Source organism: Crocodylus porosus, unplaced genomic scaffold (genome assembly GCF_001723895.1).
Source record: "Crocodylus porosus isolate Cpor-Errol unplaced genomic scaffold, CroPor_comp1, whole genome shotgun sequence".
Lineage (NCBI taxonomy): Eukaryota > Metazoa > Chordata > Crocodylia > Crocodylidae > Crocodylus > Crocodylus porosus.
The window spans coordinates 89,033,017-89,057,329 of NW_017728918.1; the positions used below are offsets into that span (position 1 = coordinate 89,033,017).

Genomic DNA, 24,313 nt, shown 5'->3' on the forward strand with positions numbered 1-24,313 from the left:
GGTTTGCAGGGCCCGCTGGAGCCTCCCGAACTCGTGCTCCAGCCTGCTAGCTTAGCTAGGGGGTGACTGTTCCCTCCCTCGGTGCAGTGTGAGCAGCGACTTGCTGGGGCACGGCTTGCCCTCCGCCAACCGCGTGGGGGGGCTACTGCTGCTGCTGGTTTTCCTCCAGCTTGTCATAGGGTGGCAGCATCTGGTGGGAGGGGAGCCTCTGCCCAAAGGCTTCATGGAGTTGTGGGGGAGCTGGGAGGGTGTGGGAAACTGCAGGTCTGGGGATTTTGTGGAGTAACATGTAAGAAAGCTTGCCCCATTCTGGTTACTACTTTACCTTGAAAGGCAGACAAGTAGAGACTTGAAGGAGGAGATGCTGTTTGATCATCTCTGAATATACCAGTGCTGTAAATGTCTGTAATGGTGCAGAGTATCCTCAGCAATGTGAAGAAGCCTTGTCTCTTTCCTTTTTAGGTGGTAAATGCTACAAAGAGTTAGAAGCTAGGGTGGTTGGGAAGAGGAGGTGCATGTTACTTGTACTATCCTGTTTCCTTCTAGTTGAAGTTCATTGCTTTTTTGCAAATATTTTTGTGGCCCAAGTGATGGGGGGGGGGGGTCTTAAAGAACTTGACTAGCAGCAGGGAAGTGACTTGAGACTTGTATCAGCTCAGAAAAGGCTATGTTCAGTGGGTGGTATGGTGGGGAAAAGTGCAGATACTCCCCAGGAGAATCGGATTAATGCATTGGGGCTGGCTCAGGAGTGGAGGTGGGAGCTTCTGATCTAGAAAACTAACCTCTTAGAGGTCCTTAGTTCACTGGCTATGAAGTCTTCCAAAAATATGGAGTGAGGAAACTAAGCTGCTAAAGGTGTCCAAATTACCAGTAGGATTTTGCAGTCTTTACCTTAACCTTCATGGTGTGTTTGAGTGACATCTTTCAAACTTGGTAGACATCCTTTGTGGTGTGACAAATGCATCAAGTGAGCAACAGTCTGTCAAGGCAGCTCTTTGCCTTCTGTATGGTAGAAAAGTCCATACACCATTCTCTTTTAGTGACTTGGAACCAAGTGCAGTTTTCAGATGTGCCTAATGACTCATGGACTCTCAGTTGTATGTAATTCAGCATTTCTGAAAGCTGAATCTGTTTGCTAGTGAAGTCACAGTGAATGTTTAAAAGATTCTGAAACTAGCTTCATTTAATAAAGGAAGTTTCAAATAGTTTATTTTTACTTTGTGTCTGTGTGCAATCGGAGTACATAATTTAGTTCTGAAAGGTAAGGTTGTGCAGGATTTTAAAATTCAAACTAAACTTTGGTACTAAAATTTAGTGGGGGTAGTTGGAAATTGAAGTTCCTCTTGCTTTTGTACTGAGATACACTGGGTCTTCCTGGTCAACACTAGTAGACCAAGCTAACATGCACAGTTGAAAATTCCTGTGATGTACTCTGTAGGAGTTCAGTGTTTCCAAATACCTGTTTAAAAAAAATTTCAGTGGTAATTGAAGTTGCTTATAAATAACTTGTATGGGACCAAGTGCACACGTAACAATCAAGGCTTATATTGCAGTTAAATTGTATTGTACATTTTTCCCTTCATAACTAGTACTGGAAAATAACTTTCACTATATCCTAGAAATACTTCTAGGTACTACATGTTCACAAGTTTGTTTCCAAGTCTAAACAAAGTTGGTCTTTGGTTTGGGTGTTGACAGTTTCTCTGAGGAATAGCTTGGCACCAGGTTTTCTTTATTTTTACTTTAGCCTCTTGGTTTTGGAGTCAGACTAAAGTATTGTAAAAATACAATTTGAAGTAATTAAGAATGTGTTTTTTATATTGAAAGAACAACTTGGATGTTAAACTAAAGCAATCTAAATTTACTTTCATAAACTAAGGATTGCTGACATATGAAGCATCACAACAGTGCATGTATAGATACTAGCTTTGTTTAAATAGCATCAGAGGTGCCACTTGTTTGGGCCATGTATATTTTGGTACTGTGTAGTAGATCCATGAGTGCATAACTGTTCTAAGATCTAAGCTTTAAGCTTTTGGGTTTTTTTAAGTCAATATACCACATTATTGTGAAACATTAACTGAGGTAGTATTTCCTTCCTAAGGCTGCAGATATAACTTTAACTAGAGTTGCGAAATAACGAATTCCATCTCAGTTTTGTATTAACTCCAGATATCAAGACATGCTATATCATGAACACTTAACTACTGCAGATCACTTCATCAAATGTTCACATATCCCAGACCTCACAAAGAATAGTTCCCAAATCAAGTCTTCATTTCTAAATACTTCCTGGTGTAGGTAATAAATGCTGCTGCAAACCCCTATCTTCTGTAGCTGCCTGATCTCTTACATTATAAGCAGCTGAAACCATGATCTTTAGTCTTAATCCATTTAAGCTGAAATTTCCACGTCTTTGTCAATGTGGTTCATTTTGGAATGTCATTAACTGAAGTTATTCCATGGCTAAGACTAAGCAGAATATATTTTGAAAAGTGATCTTTTCTTTCCAAATCTCTCCTGCCCCTGTGATGTGTAATAGGTACTTTGGGGTTGCCGGTTTACCATTTGCTATCTTAAAAAAAAAAAAGGGGGGGGGGAGGGCGGGGAAGAAAGGCTGCCTCATACCTGTACAGTAAGGTTCACTGATGCATCTGTCCATATCGTTATTGGCACTGGTAAGAGGGAAATTGACATTATTGGCAGTCAGCCTTTTTTGGGCTGATGTGGCCGATAATGTCACTGATAAATGCCATGTGCACATGTGCAACTGCAGCATGCGTGCAGCCCAGCAGCTTAGAGAGTAGTATCTAAGTCTGAAGGAGGGGGTGGAAAGGGGCATGGGGGCATGGATTGAGGTCCCCATAGTGAGGGAGGGAGTGGGGCTGGGGCAAGTGCTGCCCATTGAAGGGGGGGGGCACATGCCTCCCGCCACCCCCCCCAGATCTATGGGGCAAGGGTGGGCTGCATGCTCAGTGCCAAGGTCTGCATTGGGCTCTTCTGGCAGGGGCTGCACTCAGGGTGGGTGGGGTTGGGGCAGGTGGCAGTAGTGTTGCCAGGGGGAGCTACAAGGGGACCTACAGTGAATTTTGGGGTGGCTATAGCCCAACCCATAGACCCCTGTCTGCCCCAAATACAGCCCTGGCCCAGTCCTGCTGGGAAGAGCCCATTGCAGCCCCTGGCCTAGAGCGGGCAGCTCACCTTCACCCCATGCATAGATCCAAGGACACATGCTTCCTCCCCGGGGTGCGTGCAGCAGCAGGAGCTGTCCTTTAACCCCTGCTTTCCCTGCCTCACCCCTATCCCCAATGAACCACCCAGGCTCTGTCCTGTACCCTGTCCTGCCCTGGCTGGGCAGCCCCTGCCCAACCCCACTCCCTCACTGTGGGGACCCTCAGTTTGCTCCCCCCCTTCCCTCCCAACAGACTTACTAGCTTGATGCTGCTTTCCAAGTTATGGGGCTGCATATCAGCAATCCATTTGGGATTGGCTGATATGGCTGGTCCATAATCCACCATTTGTATTGACCCAAAAACTCCTTATCAGTGCACCCCTAACATGTTCAGAAGTTTAGTATAGTGTAACAGCTAAAATATCTGGAGAGTCCATCCTGGCTGATTGTGCTATAGGATATTGGAGCTCAAGAGTGCTGACCATGCTTCATATTCACATCATTCCTCACAGTGAACATCTTGTAGATGTCTGCGGGCTTTACTTGGCTGCTTAGTGGGCAGGCTTCAACAGAAGGGTGCGGGGGTGTTTTTAAAGTGTAAGCCTTTAGCTTGCTGGCTAGAGTCCTTGACTGAGTGGAAGATGTAGGTCCAAACCCCTTCTTGATAAAGAAGGAAAACTGTTCCCTGGGTCTCCCACTCCATGGACAAGCAACCCTAACTAGTAATCTCTTGGGCTAAAAGGCATTAAATGGTAGGAATTTACATATTTGCAGCTAGTATTTTGGAGGTTTACAGGGCAGGGGGGGATATAGAATCATACCAAAGTAGGGCTAGTGGGGAGCTCAGGGTGAGGTCCAGACCATGTCACCCCCAGTGCTCCTTGCCACCCATGGCAGGGGGTCAGACTAGATGAACTGTCTAGGTCCCTTTCCTACTCATTGATTCTATGAGGGCACACAGTGCAGTAGGGGTATCTACATGCTATTTGGCCCCCAGCTCTGTAAGTTGGACAGCTCTGCTTTAAAGCACTTTTGGTGTTTTAATCCCATGGTTTTCAACTTTGTTTCACTTGTGGACCCCCTAAAAAGAAAAAAAAAATGAATGGCTATGCAGATCCCTTTGAATTGTAAGTGTGGATTTTTATAATCATTTTTTTTCAGACTAAGAAATAGTCTGGTGACCCCTGGGGTCTGCAGACCACAAGTTGAAAACCACTGTTGTAACCTGCCACAGGTAAAGCAGCAGGATGAGGTCTGTCATTGTGTCCTCCTGCTGCAGTGTTTGTTAAAATACGTTTGAGATCCAAGTTAGTAAAATATTGAAGTTCTTTGAGTGGCCCAAAATGCCACTTAATGGGCCAATTTTAGTTGCATACAATTGGAATCAGATTCTAGTTTCTAACTGAAAGCGAACAAGTAAAAATATTCTTCATAATATGTTTAGATGAAATAACCAGTAACTAGGCTGCTTGTGGTATGATGGACATGAAGTGCAAAACCAATCAAATGGCTTGTATCTTTACTGAAAAACAGCAATAGGTAGAAGTAAAACCAAGGGCCTTCAGTATAGTAGTCTTCAGATCCTCCTAAGAAATGGGAACATCAGTGGAGAGAGTTTTAGGAAATTCAAGTGAGAGAAGATCAAAGATACAGAACTTTTTGCCTGTTCATTAGGGCTATTTGCTTGGAAAATGCTAATCTGTATTAAGCGCAGGCATTTAAGCACTACTTTGTAAAGATTTTAAAGTTTGTCATGGGGAAGGCTTAGGAAGCTTATTCTGGCCTTTGTCCCTATACAGTTAGCAATCTGTGTAGATGGAAATGTCATTGAGGACCATCGTTAGTGAATTATGGACTGACTTCTCCTGTCAAAACCCATATTACATCCCTGTGGCTATTGCAATACCTGCTTATGTAGGTATGCTTCCCAGTGTTTGAGAGCAATTCAGTACATGAAATCTAGTACTGTGCAACTAGTGACAGTGACTTCAGTAATTCCTTAATTTATTTCCTCTACTTGGTTTTTACATAGAATAATGTAGTTCTAGCATTGACTGTTTTTATGCTACTTTAAAATATCATTTGTACTTGCTGCATTGCACATTGATTATAAATCTCTTACAGTAACTATCCTACTATTTAACATTTTGTCTTTTGGGTGGACATCTTTTTCAGAAGCTCTGAATCTCTGGATTTTTGGCTATCAAGAGTACTCTTGAACACTGCAGCTAGACTAAATTTGAGCTCTTATTCTTTATCACAATTTTAAAATATAAAGTTTCCATTGAAACATCAAGCAAATGACTGATGAGCATCTCATTATTGAAGTAATTTTAAGTTAAGTGATAAATAGTATGTAAAACAGTTAAGCTCTTAAATGTCGTAATACATTATACCAGGTCATAAGAAATGGGACAACCACAGGGTCCATCAGAAGCTTGTTACTTAGGTTTTATTTGGTAAGAATTTTTACTCGTATCAACAGGCAGAATCTAGTAAGTACAGTTCAGTTAATGCTTTTGTAGTCGATTGAATGATTGGTCTGTAATATTTACTGTAGAAGTAACCGTGAACACAGCATGGTTTTGGAATAGCACTTATTCAGATTGTGCTTTAAAGCAAAATGCCTTGTTTCTTTGAAACCGGTTCTTAAAGAAACTATCTAGTCTAAAAACTCAGTCTGAATAATATCTGGATTCTTACTATTAAATCATTCTGTTTTCAGAAGTTAGTCAAACAAATGTCTGAATACCAAAGGGAATTGGAAATTCGGTTTCAACTTCACACTACTGTGATGGTGTATCAAACGAGAAGACTTGGTCTTCAGAAGAACATACTTACAAGTTGAATTTCAAACATTGGGTAAAGTATACAATTTTATACAAAGGCATGCAACTCAATCTAGTTAGGTTAAAATAGAGTGGCTTTTCATGCTATAGCTTTTAAGCCTCCAGTCAACTTTTTTGAGTTTAGCCTCTTTCCTGTTTCTCTGTAAAATACTTTCACAAATTTAAGGAGCCAGCTGAAAGTAAACTAGAATTTTTTCTTTACGCATTACTCCTAACTACAGTAGGAAAAGATTTGGACAGAAGTAGTAGTTTCAAGCTGATGGTAAGTGAGTGCGTATATATGTATGTATTTATTTATTTATGAAAGTGTTTTAAATATCCCCCTCAAAGCCAGTGAATGATCTTTAGTTAAAAAAAACATTCTCCCATCAATTAAGCAGTTGGTGTTTATTATAGACTTTAACTGAACACTTTACAGCTTTTGAAATGAATAGTAGCTCACCTTGTTTCTTAATTATAATTGAGCATATTTAGCTGATAGGCAAGGAAATACAAGGCCTACATATTGGTCGACTACTGTTATGGTTATATGAACTAATTCCTTGAACCATGCATAAACAACTACTGAAGAAGTTGAAATATATTGGCCTGTAACAATGTGGTTCTGGAGATAAGGCTGTTTTGAAGAGGGAAGGGACACTTTTTCCTCCAAATACCATGTGGTAAGAAGTAGTTTTATACTTGTATGACAGTCTTCTGGTATTTGATGAAATAGCTTGAAATAGATTTTACTCCAGTACCTTGGATGGGTAAAAATGTTGCTTGATCTGATAGTCAAATTGTACTGAACATGGAGCCACATAAATAATTTGTTGCCTTTTCAAAAGGTTTTATAGATTTATTTTTTTCCCCACACTAGAAACTTTTTGCAGCAGTGTAAAATGACCTATACCAGTACAACTCATCTTAAACTTGAGTTTAAGCTGTATTACTGCAAATTTTTATTGTTGTAAGGCACGATCTTTTGTGCAGAAAAGTCCTCAGTTTAATAGTTCTAAGGGTTTTTCAATGTCCTTTTTTTTTCCCCCGTAGTTGGGAGTCCTTCCCATTACTGATATAGAAAAGGGTGGACTGCAACCACATGAAACCTTGTTTATACATTAAGTGGTATCCTGTACTGCAGGCAAGTGTAGAACAAATCAAGATTTTGCTGATCGTGATTCTCAAGGGCATAGCTCCATTCATTTGGCAAGGAAAATCCTCACCTACTTAGCTCAAACACAAAATTGAATGCTTGGCTGGAGGTAGGGTGGATTGCCACTGTTGATGAACTATTTCTTCTCAAATAATAGTAATACCTTTTTAATAAGACTGTAAAACTTGTAAACTTTACCTTTTTTCAATTCCCTGAACTTTGCTGCTGAAACTTTATAATGAATTGAACGTACCCAAAAGGCTCAGCCTCAGACGGTTCAAGTTTCAAGGCTACCGTGTTAGGCACTCATTGCAAATGCAAGACTATCATGCACTGACATAAGTGAGTTGGCTGTTGGTGGGGGGAGGGGGGGAATCCCTTCTCCCCTTTCATTTGACATTCACTGTTAGTGACTATAAAACAGAAAGCCTTTACATAGTGGAATCTTCCAGTTCATGCTTGACAAATGCTAAAGTTAGATAGTAATGTAGAGGATCATAGTGTATTTTAGTACTGGCCACCTTTTTAGCTTTTTATATAGCATTTCCCAAACATCTTTCTGGCATGTATTCAGCAACTTGCTGCATTCTTGGAGAAATACAATGATTTGGCTGTCAGTAGCAGATGTCATTAATCTTAACACTTGAAAAATGCAGTCAGTCTCTCGGTTGATTTTCTTAATTAGTTGCAGTTGTATTATTGCTTTAGACGGTAAACCACCCACTACAAAACTGTATTGACTGGGACAAATGAGGAAAGATCACACTTATCAAAGCTGTAGCATTATGCAGTAATATGTTCTTGAATAAATGTCTGAACTGCCTAGAGGCTAGAAATAAGTGAAGATTAAGGTTTGGGGGGGGGGTTTTTGGTTTTTACCACCTTTGTCATCACAGTATGTATTGAACTCCTGTTTTTCCCTAGCACAAAATGTGAATATACAGGTATTCAAGCAGCGTTGTGGGGCTCTTTTTATGAGAGGGGGGGTAGCTAGCAATTCTGTCACAAACTGGTTTTAAACATTAGTTTTGTTGTTTCCTAGCACCATGTGTAATCCCTGTTCAGTTCTTACATACCAGAATGAGAGAGTCCCAAAGACTCCTCCTTTTTCCCTCCCCTGTCCAAATATCCCATAGTTGTCTTTTTCTCGCTCACTCACCTGCTGTATGGCAGGTTGTCAGGGAGCCATTCCTTCACCCTAGTCCTCTGGGGTTGAGGAACTTACTGACACTGCGGGGGCTCTGGCAGTGACTACTGGAACTGTCAGGTGTGAGGAGAGCAGTTCTCACTCTTGCTACCACTATGGATGCAGGGCTGTCCTTGGTTGGTGCCTTTTCAGCTGCTGTTGATGGCATGTTCCCTGCTCCCAGCAGTGGAAAAGACAGGCTGAGCCCAGAAGCAGGCTACTATCACCCATGGCTAGAGAGCTCTCCTTTGTGGCTTTGTAGTTTTCCTTCTGTGGGGCTAGAATGGTCATATGTTTCCCTTGTCACACTTCCTGACAAGGAATAATGGACGCAAATTATTAGAGTAGGTTTAGATTAGACACCTGCAAGAACTACTTCAAAGTTAGGGTGGCTAGGAGCTGGAACCAGCTTCCTAGGGAAGTGGTGCTGGCTCCTACCCTGGGGATCTTTAAGAAGAGACTTGATGACTACCTGGCTGGACTCATTTGAGCCCAGTCTTTTCTCCTGCCCAGGCGGGGGGTTGGACTTGAAGATCTACAAGGTCCCTTCCGACCCTTCTTCTGTGATTGTCCTGCTGCAGATAAACACCTGTCCATATCCAGAATGTGTGCTTTTCTGTCCTTGCATCCATTATTGGCCTGCTGTTCAGCAATAGTTGCAAATTAGTTGCAAGTTTATAAAATAAAAGATAGGGCAAACTAGAATTTTAGAGTGTTTAGCGGCACAGATATGTTATTTGTAATGCCTAGGAAACCTAGGCAGAGACTAGAATTCAATTTTTTTCCCAGGTGCTTTAGAAAGTGCAACACAGTTCTTGTCCTATTAATTCAACAATTTGAGGCAAATTACGCATGAGTAGAGCCAGGACAGTGGTCAGCACTCCCTTCTCTTTGCTTCTGGCCATGCTGAGAAGCACTGCTGTCTTCCTTCAGAATCAAGCCTGTGGGGTGCCTTTGGTGGAAAGTGATGCTGAAACCTAGGGCTACTGCATTATCTCTGTGCTAAATAAATGAGTGGAAATAAATAGTGGAAATCAGGCCTTTACTGGCTTCCACTCCATTCTGACTTCTGCCCCTCTTTCTCTCTCTCAAATTGGCATCAGTGTATTGCTTCACTTGGCCAACCAGGAAATAGTGTGTAGAATGTCAGCAAGAACCATTTATCTCAATGTAGGCACTGATGGCTAGTGATTAGATTAGTAGAAAAATAATTAATCAGACTTGCCTATTAACATCCCACTCTGGTGTCAAGGCAAATCATTCTTTAATTGGCAAAATGAATAAATGGTTCAGTTCACCAGATTGCAGTTAACTTGCTCTTGCATTTTCATTCCCTTCAATATACCCCTGAATCCACATTTTACAAAACATTAAATATTTTTATTTCTAGTTGACTATAAATTTTGACAGTGCTTTCATTCTTGAGCTGTAAATTGGTTAAATAGATTGTGCTGAAATCAAATTCAACATCAGTGACTTTCCTCCCAGATTTTTGCTGGTAATTCTGTTTCCCTGTGCTGTCATAGAGTTGTTTTATAATACAATCCTGCTTCTTACTTTAAGTATTGAATTTCTCCTAGTGAAACATGCCCCTTCTCATGAGAGTGAATGGTTGTATGCTCCCCTCCCTTGTCTGGATTGGATGGCAGGTTTTCTCTGCAGGAATCTTGGTTTTAACCTTTAAACTCTCTATTGTCTTTACTTACACATTAAGAAAATTGCAGAAAATATAATGTCGTGCATTGAACTTGGATCAAGAACAAAGTATTCACCAATAGTTGAGGGGGGGATAGCTAATGCTTATTCATAGTTATTACCCAAGCTAACTTTTTTTAAGGCCATCAAAGTTGGACTGTTTTATAGTAGTCTTTTTCTGTGTTTTTGTTTTGAAAACATGCTCACGTTTTCTTTTTCTGTGAAAGAATATGCTGTAATATTCAGGCTTACTTAGATGGTCAGACTCGTTCACAGCTTGGGTCTTATGCTGACCCGCAGTTACAGCCCAGCTATGATAGGGCCATAAGTGAGCAGCTAAGAGTTGGCTCAGGCCTGGGGCTTTGAGATGGGGACTATATTTACTCCCACCCTTGTCACGTCTAGGCTGCAGCTTTGTGGATGGGGCCACAAGTGGATTAAAACCTGTTCCCTGGAGGAATGGACAGGTTGTACTTTCCCGGGGCTGTATTCTAACTGCCCACCCTCTTACTTTCTTCTCTTTTTCTCTTTGGAGGGGGTGGGGGTGTGATAGAGCAGTGCTGGATGCTGAGGGGGCTGATATGCTGTGCAATGACGTTACATGTAGTGCTACAGAACCTAGCATGACAGAAATTCACTTCATCCAGGAACACTTGTAGCACTACAGAAGCTGTGCACCTATGTCCCCTTGGTGTGTTTGGTGCAAATGTAACAGCTGTCTATGCCTTTGCACTAGGGAAACTTCAGGCTTGTTTTAGTGGTTTTCCACCTTTTTAAACTAAAGTCACCCCTCCAAGGAGGAGTTGGGTGGAGCGGGGCTAGATTGGGAAGTGCTGCAGCAAGAGAGTGCTCCTGCCTGTGTTAGGCTTATCAAATAAACATAATTTGAACAAAAAGAACACTCTCTTTTTTTTTTTTTTCTTCTGCAGCTGCTTTCTGATTTGGCTCTGCAGAAGTTGCCTGAGACAGGTTCACCTGGTTGGTGGTAACACCCATGCTGGTTGTAATTGCACAGTGGCACTCAAAGTCTCATAAAACTAAAGTTGAGAACCATTGTCCTAGAGCCTAGAGGCTTTAGTTTCCAGTGCTATCACAGAGCTGTGATTTTAAACATGAGCATTTTGATTCCTATCCTAATATTAAGATGGGGACTATATTCACTCCCTGCCCTGTATAATGCCTGTATTCTGTATTCATTAAACTAAAAATTCAAATAACCTAAATTAAAAATTTACAAGACAAAACATGAGCCTAAAGAATTTGAAAAATACACAGGCAAGCAGGGGCCATGTGTGATGTGATGCGGTGCAGCCAGCGTGCAGCTCCCAGGACAAAGGCAGCAGAGCGGCAGCCCACCTATGCCTTCCCCAGGGGTGTGCACAGCAGCAGGGAGTCGCACCCCTCAACACCTCTGGATGAGCCTCCTGCAGCTCCATCCCATGATTTGCCCTGGCCCTGGGGCTCCATTTGCCCTACCCCACTCCCTCTGACTGTGTGTATGTGTGTGGGGGGGGGGGGGCCTCACTTTTTTTTTTTCTGTCTCTCCTCTCCCCAGCCCCTTCCCTCTGTAGACTTACCTGCTGGGTGCTGCTCTGTATGCCATGGAACTGCATTCCTGCAGGGTTAACATATTTCCTGTTTCAGAAGAGAACACCTGTGGCGGGGGGAGGCTAATATGATGTGGGGGTTGCAGCAATATTCCTGTACCTTGCCACTGCCCCTGGCTCCCAAGCCACAGTTCCCCGCATCCTGCCAGGGTATGCAGGGACACCCCCTAAGCTCCAAACTCCCACCCTCCAACCATACAAAATACCCACATAATTTTGAGTTCAGCTGTGTGATTAAAATTGCGATTCATTGTGGGTTTCTTTTGTTTTTTTTTTTTAATCTCAATCAAATCTTTAAATAACTTTTATAGCCCTAATACGCATGGACTTGAAATTGCTGACTTACAAATACTGTATGTTGACCTGGTTGATTACTGTATGAATATACTGGTCTAGTCTAATAGGAGTTTGAAAAGTAGGTGTGAAGATATTCCAGGGCAGAAAGTTCTGTACCCCACAGAAACTAGTTTAGTAGGTTTGAAAGGACTGTTTTTCATGGAGAAAGATTCAGACATCCTACCAATGGCCTACAGAAATCTGTTACTCTAGCACTAGAAGATGGAAAGCCTAGATGTGTATACAACATCTGGGTTTTTCCAAGTACTTTTTGTCTTTTACTGCCTGTCTACTTCTGGATCTGTCTGTCTTCCCCCTGATGTATTTAACTAACTGATGGTGAGAAATCCACAGGTACTAAATTTTTTAGTAGATGATTAAAGGATAGTATACAAAAATCTGATGCCCTGCTTTGAGTGGGAGAACTACAGAACTTTGTTCTGGGGTGGGTAAAGGCAAGTGCCTGACCCTGAGGTGATGCAGGTGGAGGAGGAATGAGTGCAGCTAACCTTCTCATAGTGGAAGGGACTGTTACTGACTTTTTAAATGTATCCAGCTGAGAGGCTAAAACTTAATTTTATGTCAAATAATATCTACCCTTCTGGCACAGTTTGGCTTTTGTTGCTCATTTTATGAACAATTGGAAATAATCAACTGTAGTATGGGTTACTTTAAAAATTCTTCTAGTATTAGGCTTAATTTTAAAGTAACTAGCTTGTGGTATACCTGTCATTCCTTAAGAAATTAGCTTTATTGACTGCAGCAGTTCAAGATTGCGAGGGGGAGCACTTCTGAATAAGTTCATATATTAAAAATGCATAGTTTATCTACTGTAACTTGTCATGGAATGTGCAGTAAATGTAAAAAGTGTAACGTAAGTGACACTGAAAACATTTGTCAGTTGCATTAAATGAATTTAGGAGAAGTTTTGAGAGGCTGTAATCAATAGCACTCTTTACACAGACAAGGAGGTTGTACCAGTCTTTTGAGAACATGTGAAAATACTCCCTATTCTCCAGAATATTTGTCGGACATGCCATGCCTTAAATATTTTTGATCTTGACAAACTTTGTCCACTCTTGCTTGTTTGGGTGGGACAGGCCATCTAAATAGCTGAACTTCAATGATTATGGGGTAGCACTTATACTAGTAGGACTACACATTGTTTAACCTTGAAGGCAAACAAAGCGGTTCAGTTACTATTTGTCAAAAAGCTGCTGCTTAGAGTAGCACAAGACAAATCTCAAACTCTATATATACTGTGACAAGCTAAAAGAAAAATCTGCTTTGGCTCACAAAAGCAAATTATTTCTTGTATTAAGTGGATAATATTTTATCACATTGGCATGTAAAATGACAGCTTATGACTCCCTTCTATTCCACTTGTGACTCATCAGTGGAATTAGATGTTCATTTCTGTTAATGTAATAGAGCTCTGGTCTCTGTGCTTAACACTGTCTAGAAATAGTCTAGGATGCTCCAAAATACCTGTCAAGACAGAGGGAGGAAGTATTCCCATTTTATAACGGGACAGAAATCAACAATTATGCCCAAAGTCACAAGGCTACTTTATTTAACCACATGATCCAGGCGATTTCTATTCAAGACAGTGCTTATTAATAACCTGTGATTTTTGCAACTTACATGGAGAATAGTGGGTTAGGTGCACTGTAACTAAAATGTCTAATGGCTTGAATTCAGATTTTTCTATCTGCAGAACATGAGCCAGGCTTTACCAACTAGTTGCTGATTTGCTCATTTGGTTTTGTTCTGATTATATAACAGATATGGGTGTTGGGGGTCCATAGTGCCAAAGAAAGAGCTAACTTGTTCGTATTCTGTTTCTCAGTGCAGTTGACTGAAAGGATTAGTACCGTCTTACTGTCTACAAGTAAATTAATACTTTGCATTCTTCATCTACAAGCATTATTAAAATGTAAATACAGAGTAAATTGGTTCATGGAAAAAGTCTCAACTTGGTCTTACGGAACTAAGTTAATCGGATAGTGTGGAAACATGTACTGCCTGAAAAAGAGAATAGTTGGCTATAACTTTAAAAAAAACAATTTCAATTAAGCTCAAGGCAACTTGAGAAAAAGGTATAAACAGCTATGTATAACCAGTTCTGCTAATCTTGAGTGGGGCAGGAAACCATTATTTAACAATATAGTTTAAAATTCTGATTGTGAGACTTATTTTGGCTTTGCCACTCTAAATACTTAGTGTTTTATTTCAAATGGCATTCTTCTATCTTAATATATGGAATGAAAAAAGTCTTTGGCAAAACATCCTCTCAATATTGTGTATTTAACTTACTGACTTTTTTTTTTTCTTTTACAGGTTTGAGTGGGACAAACTTTTGGAGAATGTGCATTGTTTGATCATAAGTGTGACAAAAACTGACAAGCAGGAAGCTTATGTACTCAGGTAAGCTCGTATTTCCAGGAGATGCTTTGTTTTTCCAGAAGCATACATAATGGTATCTCTTCTAAGAAAGTTCTAGTTTCCTTCCAGTTTTACTGGATGACTGCATCTTGCAGGGTTTGTTAATGACTGATGTATGCAAACAAAGTCAGAATGATTTGTGTGGGTGTTTGTTTTTTTTTCAATATCTGTACTGTTACTTCCTTTTCAACATCTCAAAGGACTAAAGAACTAGCTTAATGCTGGTCTCCATCTTTGGACAGGGGGCTGGACCAGATCTTGTGAGGTCCCTTCCAGCCCTAATGTCTGAAATCTCTTGCCTCCATCCCATCTACTGATCTAGTAGATCAGTAGGAGTCCCAAATTAAGAGCTCTTGGAAAAATGTACTTGGACTATGTTCAGTAGCGAGATGCATTTCAGAATAGCAGTTGCAGGAAGAATGGCTACATTTTTAATTTCAAAGGTTGTCTGTGTGGAATGGTACAAATCTGGCTCAACCATTTTAAAATATGAACTAGCTTTAGTTCATTTTTCATTAAAAAAGTATGATTTGTTTTCCAGCAGACCTTCATTTCTTCACTTCCTAATGTTTTATAAAGCTCACTGGTCTAAGTCTCATTTTAGGAAAGATGTTTTGATAACAAAAGTGGTGTTGTAGCTTGGGTGTGGCCAACCTGCAGCAGGCAGTCCACACATGGTTCAGATGGTCTGTGTATATAGCATGTAGTAGACAAGGCAGGGAGTAGAAAGAAGCAGACTGGGCAAGGAAGAGGGTATTCAAGGAGGTGTTTACCCTGTAGCATACCTGCTAAAATACTTTGCTGTACCTCATGCTTTCCTAATAGGAAGAGAAGTTTGTGGTGTTTGTCTTGCTATCTTTAAAAGTGATTTAATTTGTTACCATAGTGAAGACTGAGGAAAGAAGATGCCTTAGTGTTTTGTTTAGTCACTCTATATATTGGATACAGTGGTCAAACTAATCTCATCTGAAACAATGCTGTGAAAATGTGCATCACATCAGATTACTCAGTTTAGTCTCTGGTTTTTACCAGTAAATATCCATCTTGGAAGAATGCTGGGCTTAAGTTTTCTATAGACTGTATTTACTAATTGGAATTTGTTTGTTAAATAAAAGTCTGTCTTTGTAGAACTGCTCATGCTGACTCCTACATGAATGTTTGTCTCTTTCATTTGTTTTGAAGTCCACCTCTGTGAGGGCAGTAAATGTTAGACCTAAGCTTGTTCAGCTGCTGCTTTATTCAGAAACGGTATAATAATTCTTTAATTTAGAAATAATCTCATGCTGGGCTAAAGATTCTTGCCTAGTTATTTGCGGTGCATTATTGAAATCTGAAGTAAAGATTTTTTTTCGAAGGTGACTCTGACTTTGCCTAATCTGACACCTTGAAGTAATCTGTTTAAGGTCACATTTGCTCATAGCATTAAGTATCCATCATCTGAAAATAGAGGTAGGGGTGATGCAGAATATCTAGTTGGACACCTGAACATTTGAAAGTCTTGGGTAAAATCTGTTTGGCACAAGGCATATTACTAAAATATTTACAAAAATTAGTATCTTTATTGGTTAGTCTTAATACCATTGGCTCAGAGTTGCAGTCTAGCAATAGCTCATAATTTGTCTCTGCATCCTTTTTCATATGTAGAAAATACACTGTGTTAATGTGATAAGTGTCTCTAGGTTGCACAGTGAATTAAACTTTTTTTATCTAAATTTGTTTCCCCCCCCTCAGTGAGAGTAGCATGTTTGTCTCCAAGAGACGTTTCATTTTGAAGACATGTGGTACCACCCTCTTACTGCAAGCACTGGTTCCCCTTTTGGAGCTTGCCAGAAAGCACAGTGGGTTTGACTCCATTCAGGTAAGATGTGAAAAATATACTACCATAACTCCTTTAACTCCCATTTAGCATGCATTCTTCTATAGTTTATTTAATGCAACTCCTCTTCTATAACATCTTTCTTACAAACTTGTATCATAGTTTCATATCCTACAAGTACTTGCATTTTATAGATACAGCTTTCTACTTTTTTAAATGTTATTAAGTCAGTCTTTTCTTTCAACTAATGCATAGGTCTGTTTGAAACCAGGATTCCCTCAGTGTGGATAGGGAATAAGTACTAGTTGTTGTAAAGTGATGGGTTGCAGTGTACAAGTCCTAGATGAATAAGATACTAAGGTACTAATGTGTGAATATTCACTTCTGCCTGGATATACAAGACTTAAAGTGTCGCTTTGTGGTTTTTTTTTCTTAATGATAGTGAGCGGAGAGCCATATGCAAGTTTAAACTTGAAACCTATATCTAGGATACCTAAGAATACAATATGCTGTATGTCTTTACATTTTTTTTGTTTTGTTTTGCTTTTTGCCTTTTTTCAGAGCTTCTTTTATTCACGTAAGAATTTTATGAAGCCTTCCCACCAGGAGTACCCACATAGGAATTTCCAGGAAGAAGTAGAGTTCCTTAATGAAATTTTCCCAAGTGAGCTATTGTCATTTTCTTTTCACATATAATTAATGTCTAGTGGTTGTCCTTAATAACATGATGCTAATGTATGTGGCAGTCATGGTACCCTACATGCTAAATTGCTGCAAGAGCTGTCGAGAACTGCACTGCAGGATTTTGCAGCCAGCGCAGGCTCATCCAATGTCGACTGCCTCTGCTAAAGACTGTTCCTTCTAACTGCTTGACCAGTGTCCATGGGGGAGAGGTTACATGTTGCAAAATTTAAAATTCCTAATAGGATTTAGTTTCAGGACTGAGACCTTATCGTGCCTATTGCTGGCTAGGAAGCCCCTTTTTTAAAAAAAAAGAGGAAGTCAAGAAGTTCCTTTAAATTAAAACTAGAATATTTTAAAAGGTGGAGTCTGTTTTATACATCTGACCACTTGATATCTAGCGGGGAAGTTCACCAAGTACTTCCATGGTCACAGTAACATTTCCTTTTAATAGTTTCAAGGAGAACAGTCCTGAAGAGGCTAAACCTGGTGGTTCTTAAGTCTCTTGCTGTGTAGGGGAACTTAACATTAAATGCACTTAGTCAGAAGAGACCTATTGGTAACTGCTAGCATCACAAATCTGCTTGGGATCTGAAATTTGAGCTCCCCCCCCCTTTTTTTTTTTCCATATGATCACTGGCAAGCTGCTGCAGGTCAAATGAGAAAATTAGAAACCTGGAATATTCTGCTGTTTTAAGGTGAAACTTCAGAACTTGTCTGGAAAGCAGAACCAACAGCATTCATTACTAGACATGAGAATCCAGGTCATGTTCAGAAACTTGGGTTATGGATTTCAGAAATTTAAAGTAGTAGAATACTATCATTAGCAGGGATTTGGGTTTTCTGTGCTGAATGGGAAAGTGTGGTAAAACCCGGATTTCTTCAAAGGAGAAAAGCCTGACAAATGGTTGGGCTTTTGTTTTTTTTCCCTTGGAGGCTGGCAGAGTTTCAGCCTGCAAGGGGCTGGGGGAGTGGGAGGAGGGCGTTCAGGCAGGGGACACCATGTGCGTGTACAGATGCTCATGGCAGCCTGGAGAGCAGCTTCTGCAGGTAAGTTGGGGTGAGTGGAAGCTGCCCAGGCAATGTTTGGGGCCTGGGGCTGGAATATGTGGCTGCAGGGCCCAGGTGGGGAGTGGGATGCAGCGCACTTCCAGAGGGGGTCAGGTGTCCCCCAGATCTGGCTGGGTGCTGGCCTGGGCTCCCTATCCTCCTCTTGGGGCCTCTGTAGCCTAGTGGGCAGGACCCAGAGCACCAGTGCTGGACAAGGAAGTTCAGTGTTGCTGCTGCAAGCCTATGCCACCATAGCAAGGGCCCCCTGCATGCCTGGCAGCAACGGGGTTGGTGGCATAGAGTTGTGCCCCTTGCTTGCAGCCCTGTGCTGCCATCATTATAAATTCAAGGTAAAAATACAAAATTCAAAGTACTTTTAAAGTAACTTGATGTTTCCTATTGGATGGAAACCCAGTATGGCAGAAAAATCACATTTTATCCATATTAACCAGATGCACACTCAGTCAGGGTCCTTGGTAGGCCTCTTTACATGAGCCATTGCTATTTAAGTCTTTTATCATGCTCAGGTGACTGACAGCTGTAAGTATTCGAATGGGTCACAACCCTAACTTCCATTACCCTTATGAGTATTTAGACCCACCTTTTGGGAAAGGATTGTCTCTGCTATACTTCTCACTCATATTAATCTCAATTCAAAAGCAAAAACAGCTCTGTAAAGCCAGGCTTTTGAGCATATTTCTAAGCTTGAAAAGGTAAGGACAGTACCTAACAAGTAGAGAACAGACCAGCTAGTGACCCATTTATTACTTTTGCTACATTGACCTTGTTAAGAACACAGTTTAGTTTAGTCGCCTTGCCTAGAAAGGGATCCACTGGGTTGCATTAACTGGTGACTTTTTTTTTTTCCCGTCCCCAAATAGATGGAGCAGCTTATTGCATGGGGCGTATGAATTCTGATTGCTGGTAGGTGTTTTATGACTTTGAGATCTATCTTTGTGAAAGAAAGTTCAATTTGAAAAGGTGCTGCTAGTACATATTACAGGAATGCGATTTGTCTTTTTTAAACAGGTACTTGTATACTCTGGACTTCCCAGAGAATCGGGTAATCAATCAGCCAGATCAGACACTGGAAATTCTGATGAGTGAGCTTGATCCAGTAGTTATGGACCAGTTCTACATGAAAGATGGTGTTACTGCAAATGATGTCACTCGTGTATGTCTGCTTGGAATTTTTAAATATGATATGAGAGGAAGCTGGGGATCTGTAGTTTCACTTCTCTTATACCACAAGATGTAAAATTGTCTGAATAGTTTCCAAGGGCTTCTGAGCCAAAATGGGTTTACTTTGGAGATGACAGCTCCTTTTTTGTAGGGGAGAACACCCCGTATGCGTAGAATCTCCTGTGGCGATCCAGTTATAGTATTAAAGCTTCTAGAGGGAGCAAATTTTAGCACTTTGTTTTCAAAAGGGAGAAACAAAAATCAGCTTTTTTGTGGCAGTCAATCAAAATTCAAATTTTAAAACATCTCCCTTAACACTATGGAGTCGTTTTGAAGAAAATGAGTGTGTGGGTGGGGAGGAAATTCTCCCATGTTAACAATAACATTTGGGCATAAACTGGCCCATAATAGTCTTCCAAAAATAGTAGCTCAAAGAAGAGGTTGACTTGATGTAATGTGTTTTGATGGATTTCCCCTCCTCCCCTCACCTTCTAACATCAATTCCAATTTACTGTAATTCATTTTAAGCATATGACTGGTGCAGGCTTTGTCTTGGGAAGCTAGGGACTTTATGTAGCAGCCCTGTTCATGGAGCACAAATGGAAAAATGTTTAGAGTCTAGAATCTAGCCAAGTAGTTCTTGTTTTCAGGTATTGGTTCAACAAACGATATTTTCCTCTGCCCCAGCCATAAATAAAAGTAATTGCATCCCTTAGTCTTTAAACTTATTCAGCTGCTGCTCACAGAACTTTATATTTGTCCCTAGCATTAATGTGAGGATGATTTAATGGCTTGAGGAAAGGTGGTTAGACTAATTGGCTTGGTGTGTTAGACAGTTTGTCTAGGTATGGGTTGGGCTGCATACAAGTCCTATACTATAGCATACTTGATTCCTTATCTGTGTAAGGAAGAATTCTGCAAATATCTTCTTAGTGCTAATTTAGAAAACCAAGCTATTTCTTTTAGAGCTATACTAGAATTTCAGGAGCTTAAGTGAGTGATTGTAACAAATCTCTTTTCAGATGAGTGGAATTCGTGACCTGATACCAGGTTCTGTCATTGATGCTACAATGTTCAATCCTTGTGGGTATTCAATGAATGGGATGAAATCAGATGTAAGCATTACTTTTTGCTTTCACTTGTTGACTGTTTGAATTTGAAATTAAATGTATAGTAACGAATTGCAATTAAACCGTTCTCCAGGGAACTTATTGGACTATTCACATCACTCCAGAACCAGAGTTTTCTTACGTTAGTTTCGAAACCAACATAAGTCAGACATCCTATGATGATCTAATTAGAAAAGTTGTGGATGTTTTCAAGCCGGGGAAATTTGTGACCACCCTCTTTGTTAATCAGGTACAAGTATTTTTTTGTGTCCCTCTCTTTCCCCCTCCCAGTAACAAGAACACACAAAATAAGGGAACTTAAGGTGCAGAAGTTGAGTAAGTGTCATTGTTTTGGCATTTGTTTTTGCACTTGTGCAATGTTTTCTAGTTTTTTTCAAATTGATGAAATATGAACTTTACTAAAGCAAATGTGAAGAAATATTCACAGTATTTGGCATTAAAGCTTGACAAGTACTAAACTTAAAGCTCAGTAAACCCAAGCATCAGAACAGGGCATGGGCTTCAGCTTTTTCAGAAAATTCTGAGGGGACAAATAGTCGAGCCTTAATATTTTCTTGTCACCTTCTAAAATGGGCACCATAAATGCCCAAGCAAACACTTGTGGAACAGTTGGCCATAACAACAATGCGTCTACATTCAGCAGCTATACTAGTTCTCTGAGTTAACTGCTGTAGGAGCATTATAAGTTTTAAAAAAAAATATGCAGCGGAATTAAATTGTGTTCATGTGTAGACAAAATTTGACTCTAAAAAGCAAGTGCCTGGTTCTGTGCTGTAATAGGCACAGCTCAAGAACTTATCAAAAACTACACAGTAGGAGCTAGCTCTTGCTTACCCTTGTAGAGGGTAATGAATCTTAACATTTTTTTTGTTTGTTTTTCTAGAGCTCTAAATGTCGTACTGTGTCGTCTTCTGCCCAGAAGATTGAAGGGTTTAAAATTCTTGACCGCCAGATTGCTCAGTTCAGTGATTATAATTTTGTTTTTACAAGTTTTGCCAAAAATCGGCAGCAACAGCATAGTTGATTAAGAATGAAGAAAAAACGCAAAAAGAGATCCCGTATAGAAGGTGGTGGCTGCTTTCTAGATAACGATTCAGGGGGCCATGCTTTCCATTCCCACCATCTTGTAGTTGCGGAAAGCCCTAGATGTAATCATAGTATAATCATTTTGAATTGTATGCATTATTATATCAAGAAATTAGATAACTTGCATGAATGCTCTCTTCTGTGTTTAGGTATTCTATGCCACTCTTGCTGTGAAATTGAAGTGCATGTAGAGAAATCTTACTATATGAGACATTACAACACTTGGAAAAATGATTCAAATAGGATTATACACAATACAGTTTTCCTCCAGGTATCACCAAAAATTCCCCACAGACAAGGCTTTCGTCCTCATTAGACTTTGGCCTCAGCCTACTCACTGGGACAGTTCTTTGTTAATTTGCCACCGGGTACTCTTCATCTATGCTCTAATACCAGTTTCTAGGCCACACTTCTTGATTTTTAATTTTTTTTTATTATTATTTATTTATTTTTTAATCAGTATGCTCTCTAATGGAGCTGACTTCTAGTTCACACTTCAGTGTTTGAAGCAAAGTTCCTTCACCTGATACAGTTAAGAAAGACAGAACACAGACTACTACAGGTGGTGGGGGATTTTCTTTTGAGGCATAAAATTGCTTACACTTTTAGTCCTCAAACTCATGGGATTTTGTTCAGAATGACTAATGGACAATATACAGCAATACTGGATTAATGCACTAGCTGTTCATTTCTAGAAGCCTGAGTTGACATTTTAATTCAGGTCATGATTTGACAACCTCCTTTTGTCCCTTTTTTAATATGCCAAAGTTGACACTTGTCTGTGTTTCCAGACCACCACACTTCTACATACGGCAATCTATACTCCCAAAGAGGTCCAAGTTAGAATACAGGTGCTTTGGTAGAGTTGTAACAGTTTTGTACAAAGTACCAGTTCAGTCATGACTTACTGCTTATTCTCAGTTCTGCAATTGTCAACTTTAAGCCATCTTTAAGGTTGATTTCCTATGAAGCTGATGCTCTTAAATCTACCCATAGGTAGAACCTAGGAAAAAGATAGTGGAATTTACCAGGCTGGGTATGTTGCTCAGTTTGGGTTTATTAACAATTACTACATCAATTGTCGTTTCTAACTGTAAAGAATGCTTCTAAACTGGTCCAAATGTCCCTTCACTTTGTTCCAAGCAAAATCAATGCCTCTCGTGACTGAAAGTCCTGTAACATTGTTGTGCATGTGACTTATGCTGTATTGATGGTGTTGTGACTTCATCTGTTCCTCCTAATTAATGAGGTAATTTCTTTTACTATGACTTGAGGGCATTAAGTAAATTACTGCATAGAACAGGAGCTGTCTGGGACACCTGCGGACAGTGAGGTAGAATGCTATTCAGAGAAAATAAATAATTCTAGAAGTCACTTAATAGGTATTGACTAAAATGTAGGCTTTAAACAGTTGGCAAACTTGCAGCTGTATTTGCAGATACTGTGGGATTTTTGCAGCTGCAAGACCAGCAAGTGGACTACAAATTTGACACTTTCCTCTGTCCTTGAAATATTGTTTTGACTCTGGATTGATGCAATGGTGGAGTTTATTTTGTTCCTTCTGTATTTAAAAATGAAGCACTTTTTCCCTTTTTTTCTTTAGTGTTTCTATACTAAAATCCACTTGGTGGGAAATCAGGTGGTTGGAACACAGTTTTGATTTTATATTTTAAGCATATTGGTGATTAAAGATCTCTACCAATACTATCAGTTATACTGTAAATGGCACCTAATGATTGCTGGTGCCTTACTGAGGACCAACTTTTTTTCATTGTTTTTTGTTGAACGGTGTCCCAACTGATCTTGACAATTTGTTGGCTTGAGGTCCTATAATGCAAGTAAACAGAAAATCCCATTTTTCTGAGAAGTTGGAAAAAAATACACAAACTTTCTAAAAACAAAGCCTTGGCTAGAAAAAAATAAACTGTTTGAATGAATTTATTGAACTATATAGGGTGATCAGGAGAGGGGAAAGCAAGGTGTTATAATTTCTCTCTCTGTGGTGTTAGGCTTTTATCATTTAAAAATATCTGTACCACAACTTAATGCTTCAATAAAAGTTTGCTTAATAAATTGTTTCTAGTGATGATACATCATCTTGCACCATTTTTGTACTGCTTATATTGATCTACTTCAGCTTGAAATCATCCCATGTTTTTAAACTTGCTTTGCCTTTTAGAAAGGATAAAGTCTATTCAGCGTAAGATAAAGTCTGTTTAGCATAAGGTAGTCTAAAGTGAGTTGGCATGTGAAAGCACAAAACAAATGAGATTGTTAACCTGCTCTGAAGTAGGTTAAACCCATTCATTCTAAATAAATACTTATCCCATTACAATCTCTCCTATATTCTTTTCCTCCAGTCCATATGTCTATAGGTATGTTTTTTATGGCTTAGGCAGACAAGGTTCTTTGCGTGAATCTGATATCTCTTATTAGACTAACTTAAATAACTGGAAAATAACTATTAAGCAAGCTTTTGGGTTCAAAAACCCTTTGTCAGGCTAAGGAAGCTTCAACAGTTGGTGTGTGCTCTTCCTGAATGGAATGAAAGGTAAAGAAGCCAGAGGCTGGTCTGGTATGCATACCACCTGTTTTACAGCTACAGCCCTGTTTTATGGCTTATGCATTCTAACACAACTTCTGGAAATAAATACCTTTCTGCAGGCATTACCTATTTAAAATAATCATGCATTATAGCATTCACTAGGCTCTCCAAAATGAAATGTCAATTATGATGACACAAGCTGATAAACTTACTTTGAGGATTTGGTTGATCCTGTTTCAACATTACATTGGCAGAACTAAATTAAAAACCTACTTGTTTGGGGACTTGAGTTCCATGATTTAATGAAACTGCATTTTTGTCATGGAATCCTGAAATTGATTGGTTGCCTGAAGTCTGGCATTCTTACTGTAGCACTGACTTGGCACAACTTGTTGGTT

The 24,313-nt window shown here is 39.9% G+C and overlaps 1 protein-coding gene across 2 annotated transcripts in view; it reads left to right on the forward strand.

Moving 5' to 3' along the window:
- The window catches only part of AMD1 (adenosylmethionine decarboxylase 1), a 24,257-nt gene extending 794 nt beyond the window's left edge, over window positions 1-23,463 (forward strand). The window contains exons 2-10 of one of the 2 annotated variants that reach the window (XM_019537915.1): window positions 5,898-6,034; window positions 14,321-14,407; window positions 16,157-16,283; window positions 16,803-16,905; window positions 18,854-18,896; window positions 19,002-19,146; window positions 20,177-20,269; window positions 20,358-20,513; window positions 21,168-23,463. In XM_019537915.1, the coding sequence (XP_019393460.1) occupies window positions 16,167-16,283; window positions 16,803-16,905; window positions 18,854-18,896; window positions 19,002-19,146; window positions 20,177-20,269; window positions 20,358-20,513; window positions 21,168-21,308 (798 nt within the window). In that variant the 5' untranslated portion in view covers window positions 5,898-6,034; window positions 14,321-14,407; window positions 16,157-16,166 and the 3' untranslated portion in view covers window positions 21,309-23,463. The remainder of the gene's footprint in view (window positions 1-5,897; window positions 6,035-14,320; window positions 14,408-16,156; window positions 16,284-16,802; window positions 16,906-18,853; window positions 18,897-19,001; window positions 19,147-20,176; window positions 20,270-20,357; window positions 20,514-21,167) is intronic. The other variant, XM_019537914.1, reaches the window with a different exon arrangement.
- The last annotated feature ends 850 nt before the right edge of the window (window positions 23,464-24,313 follow it).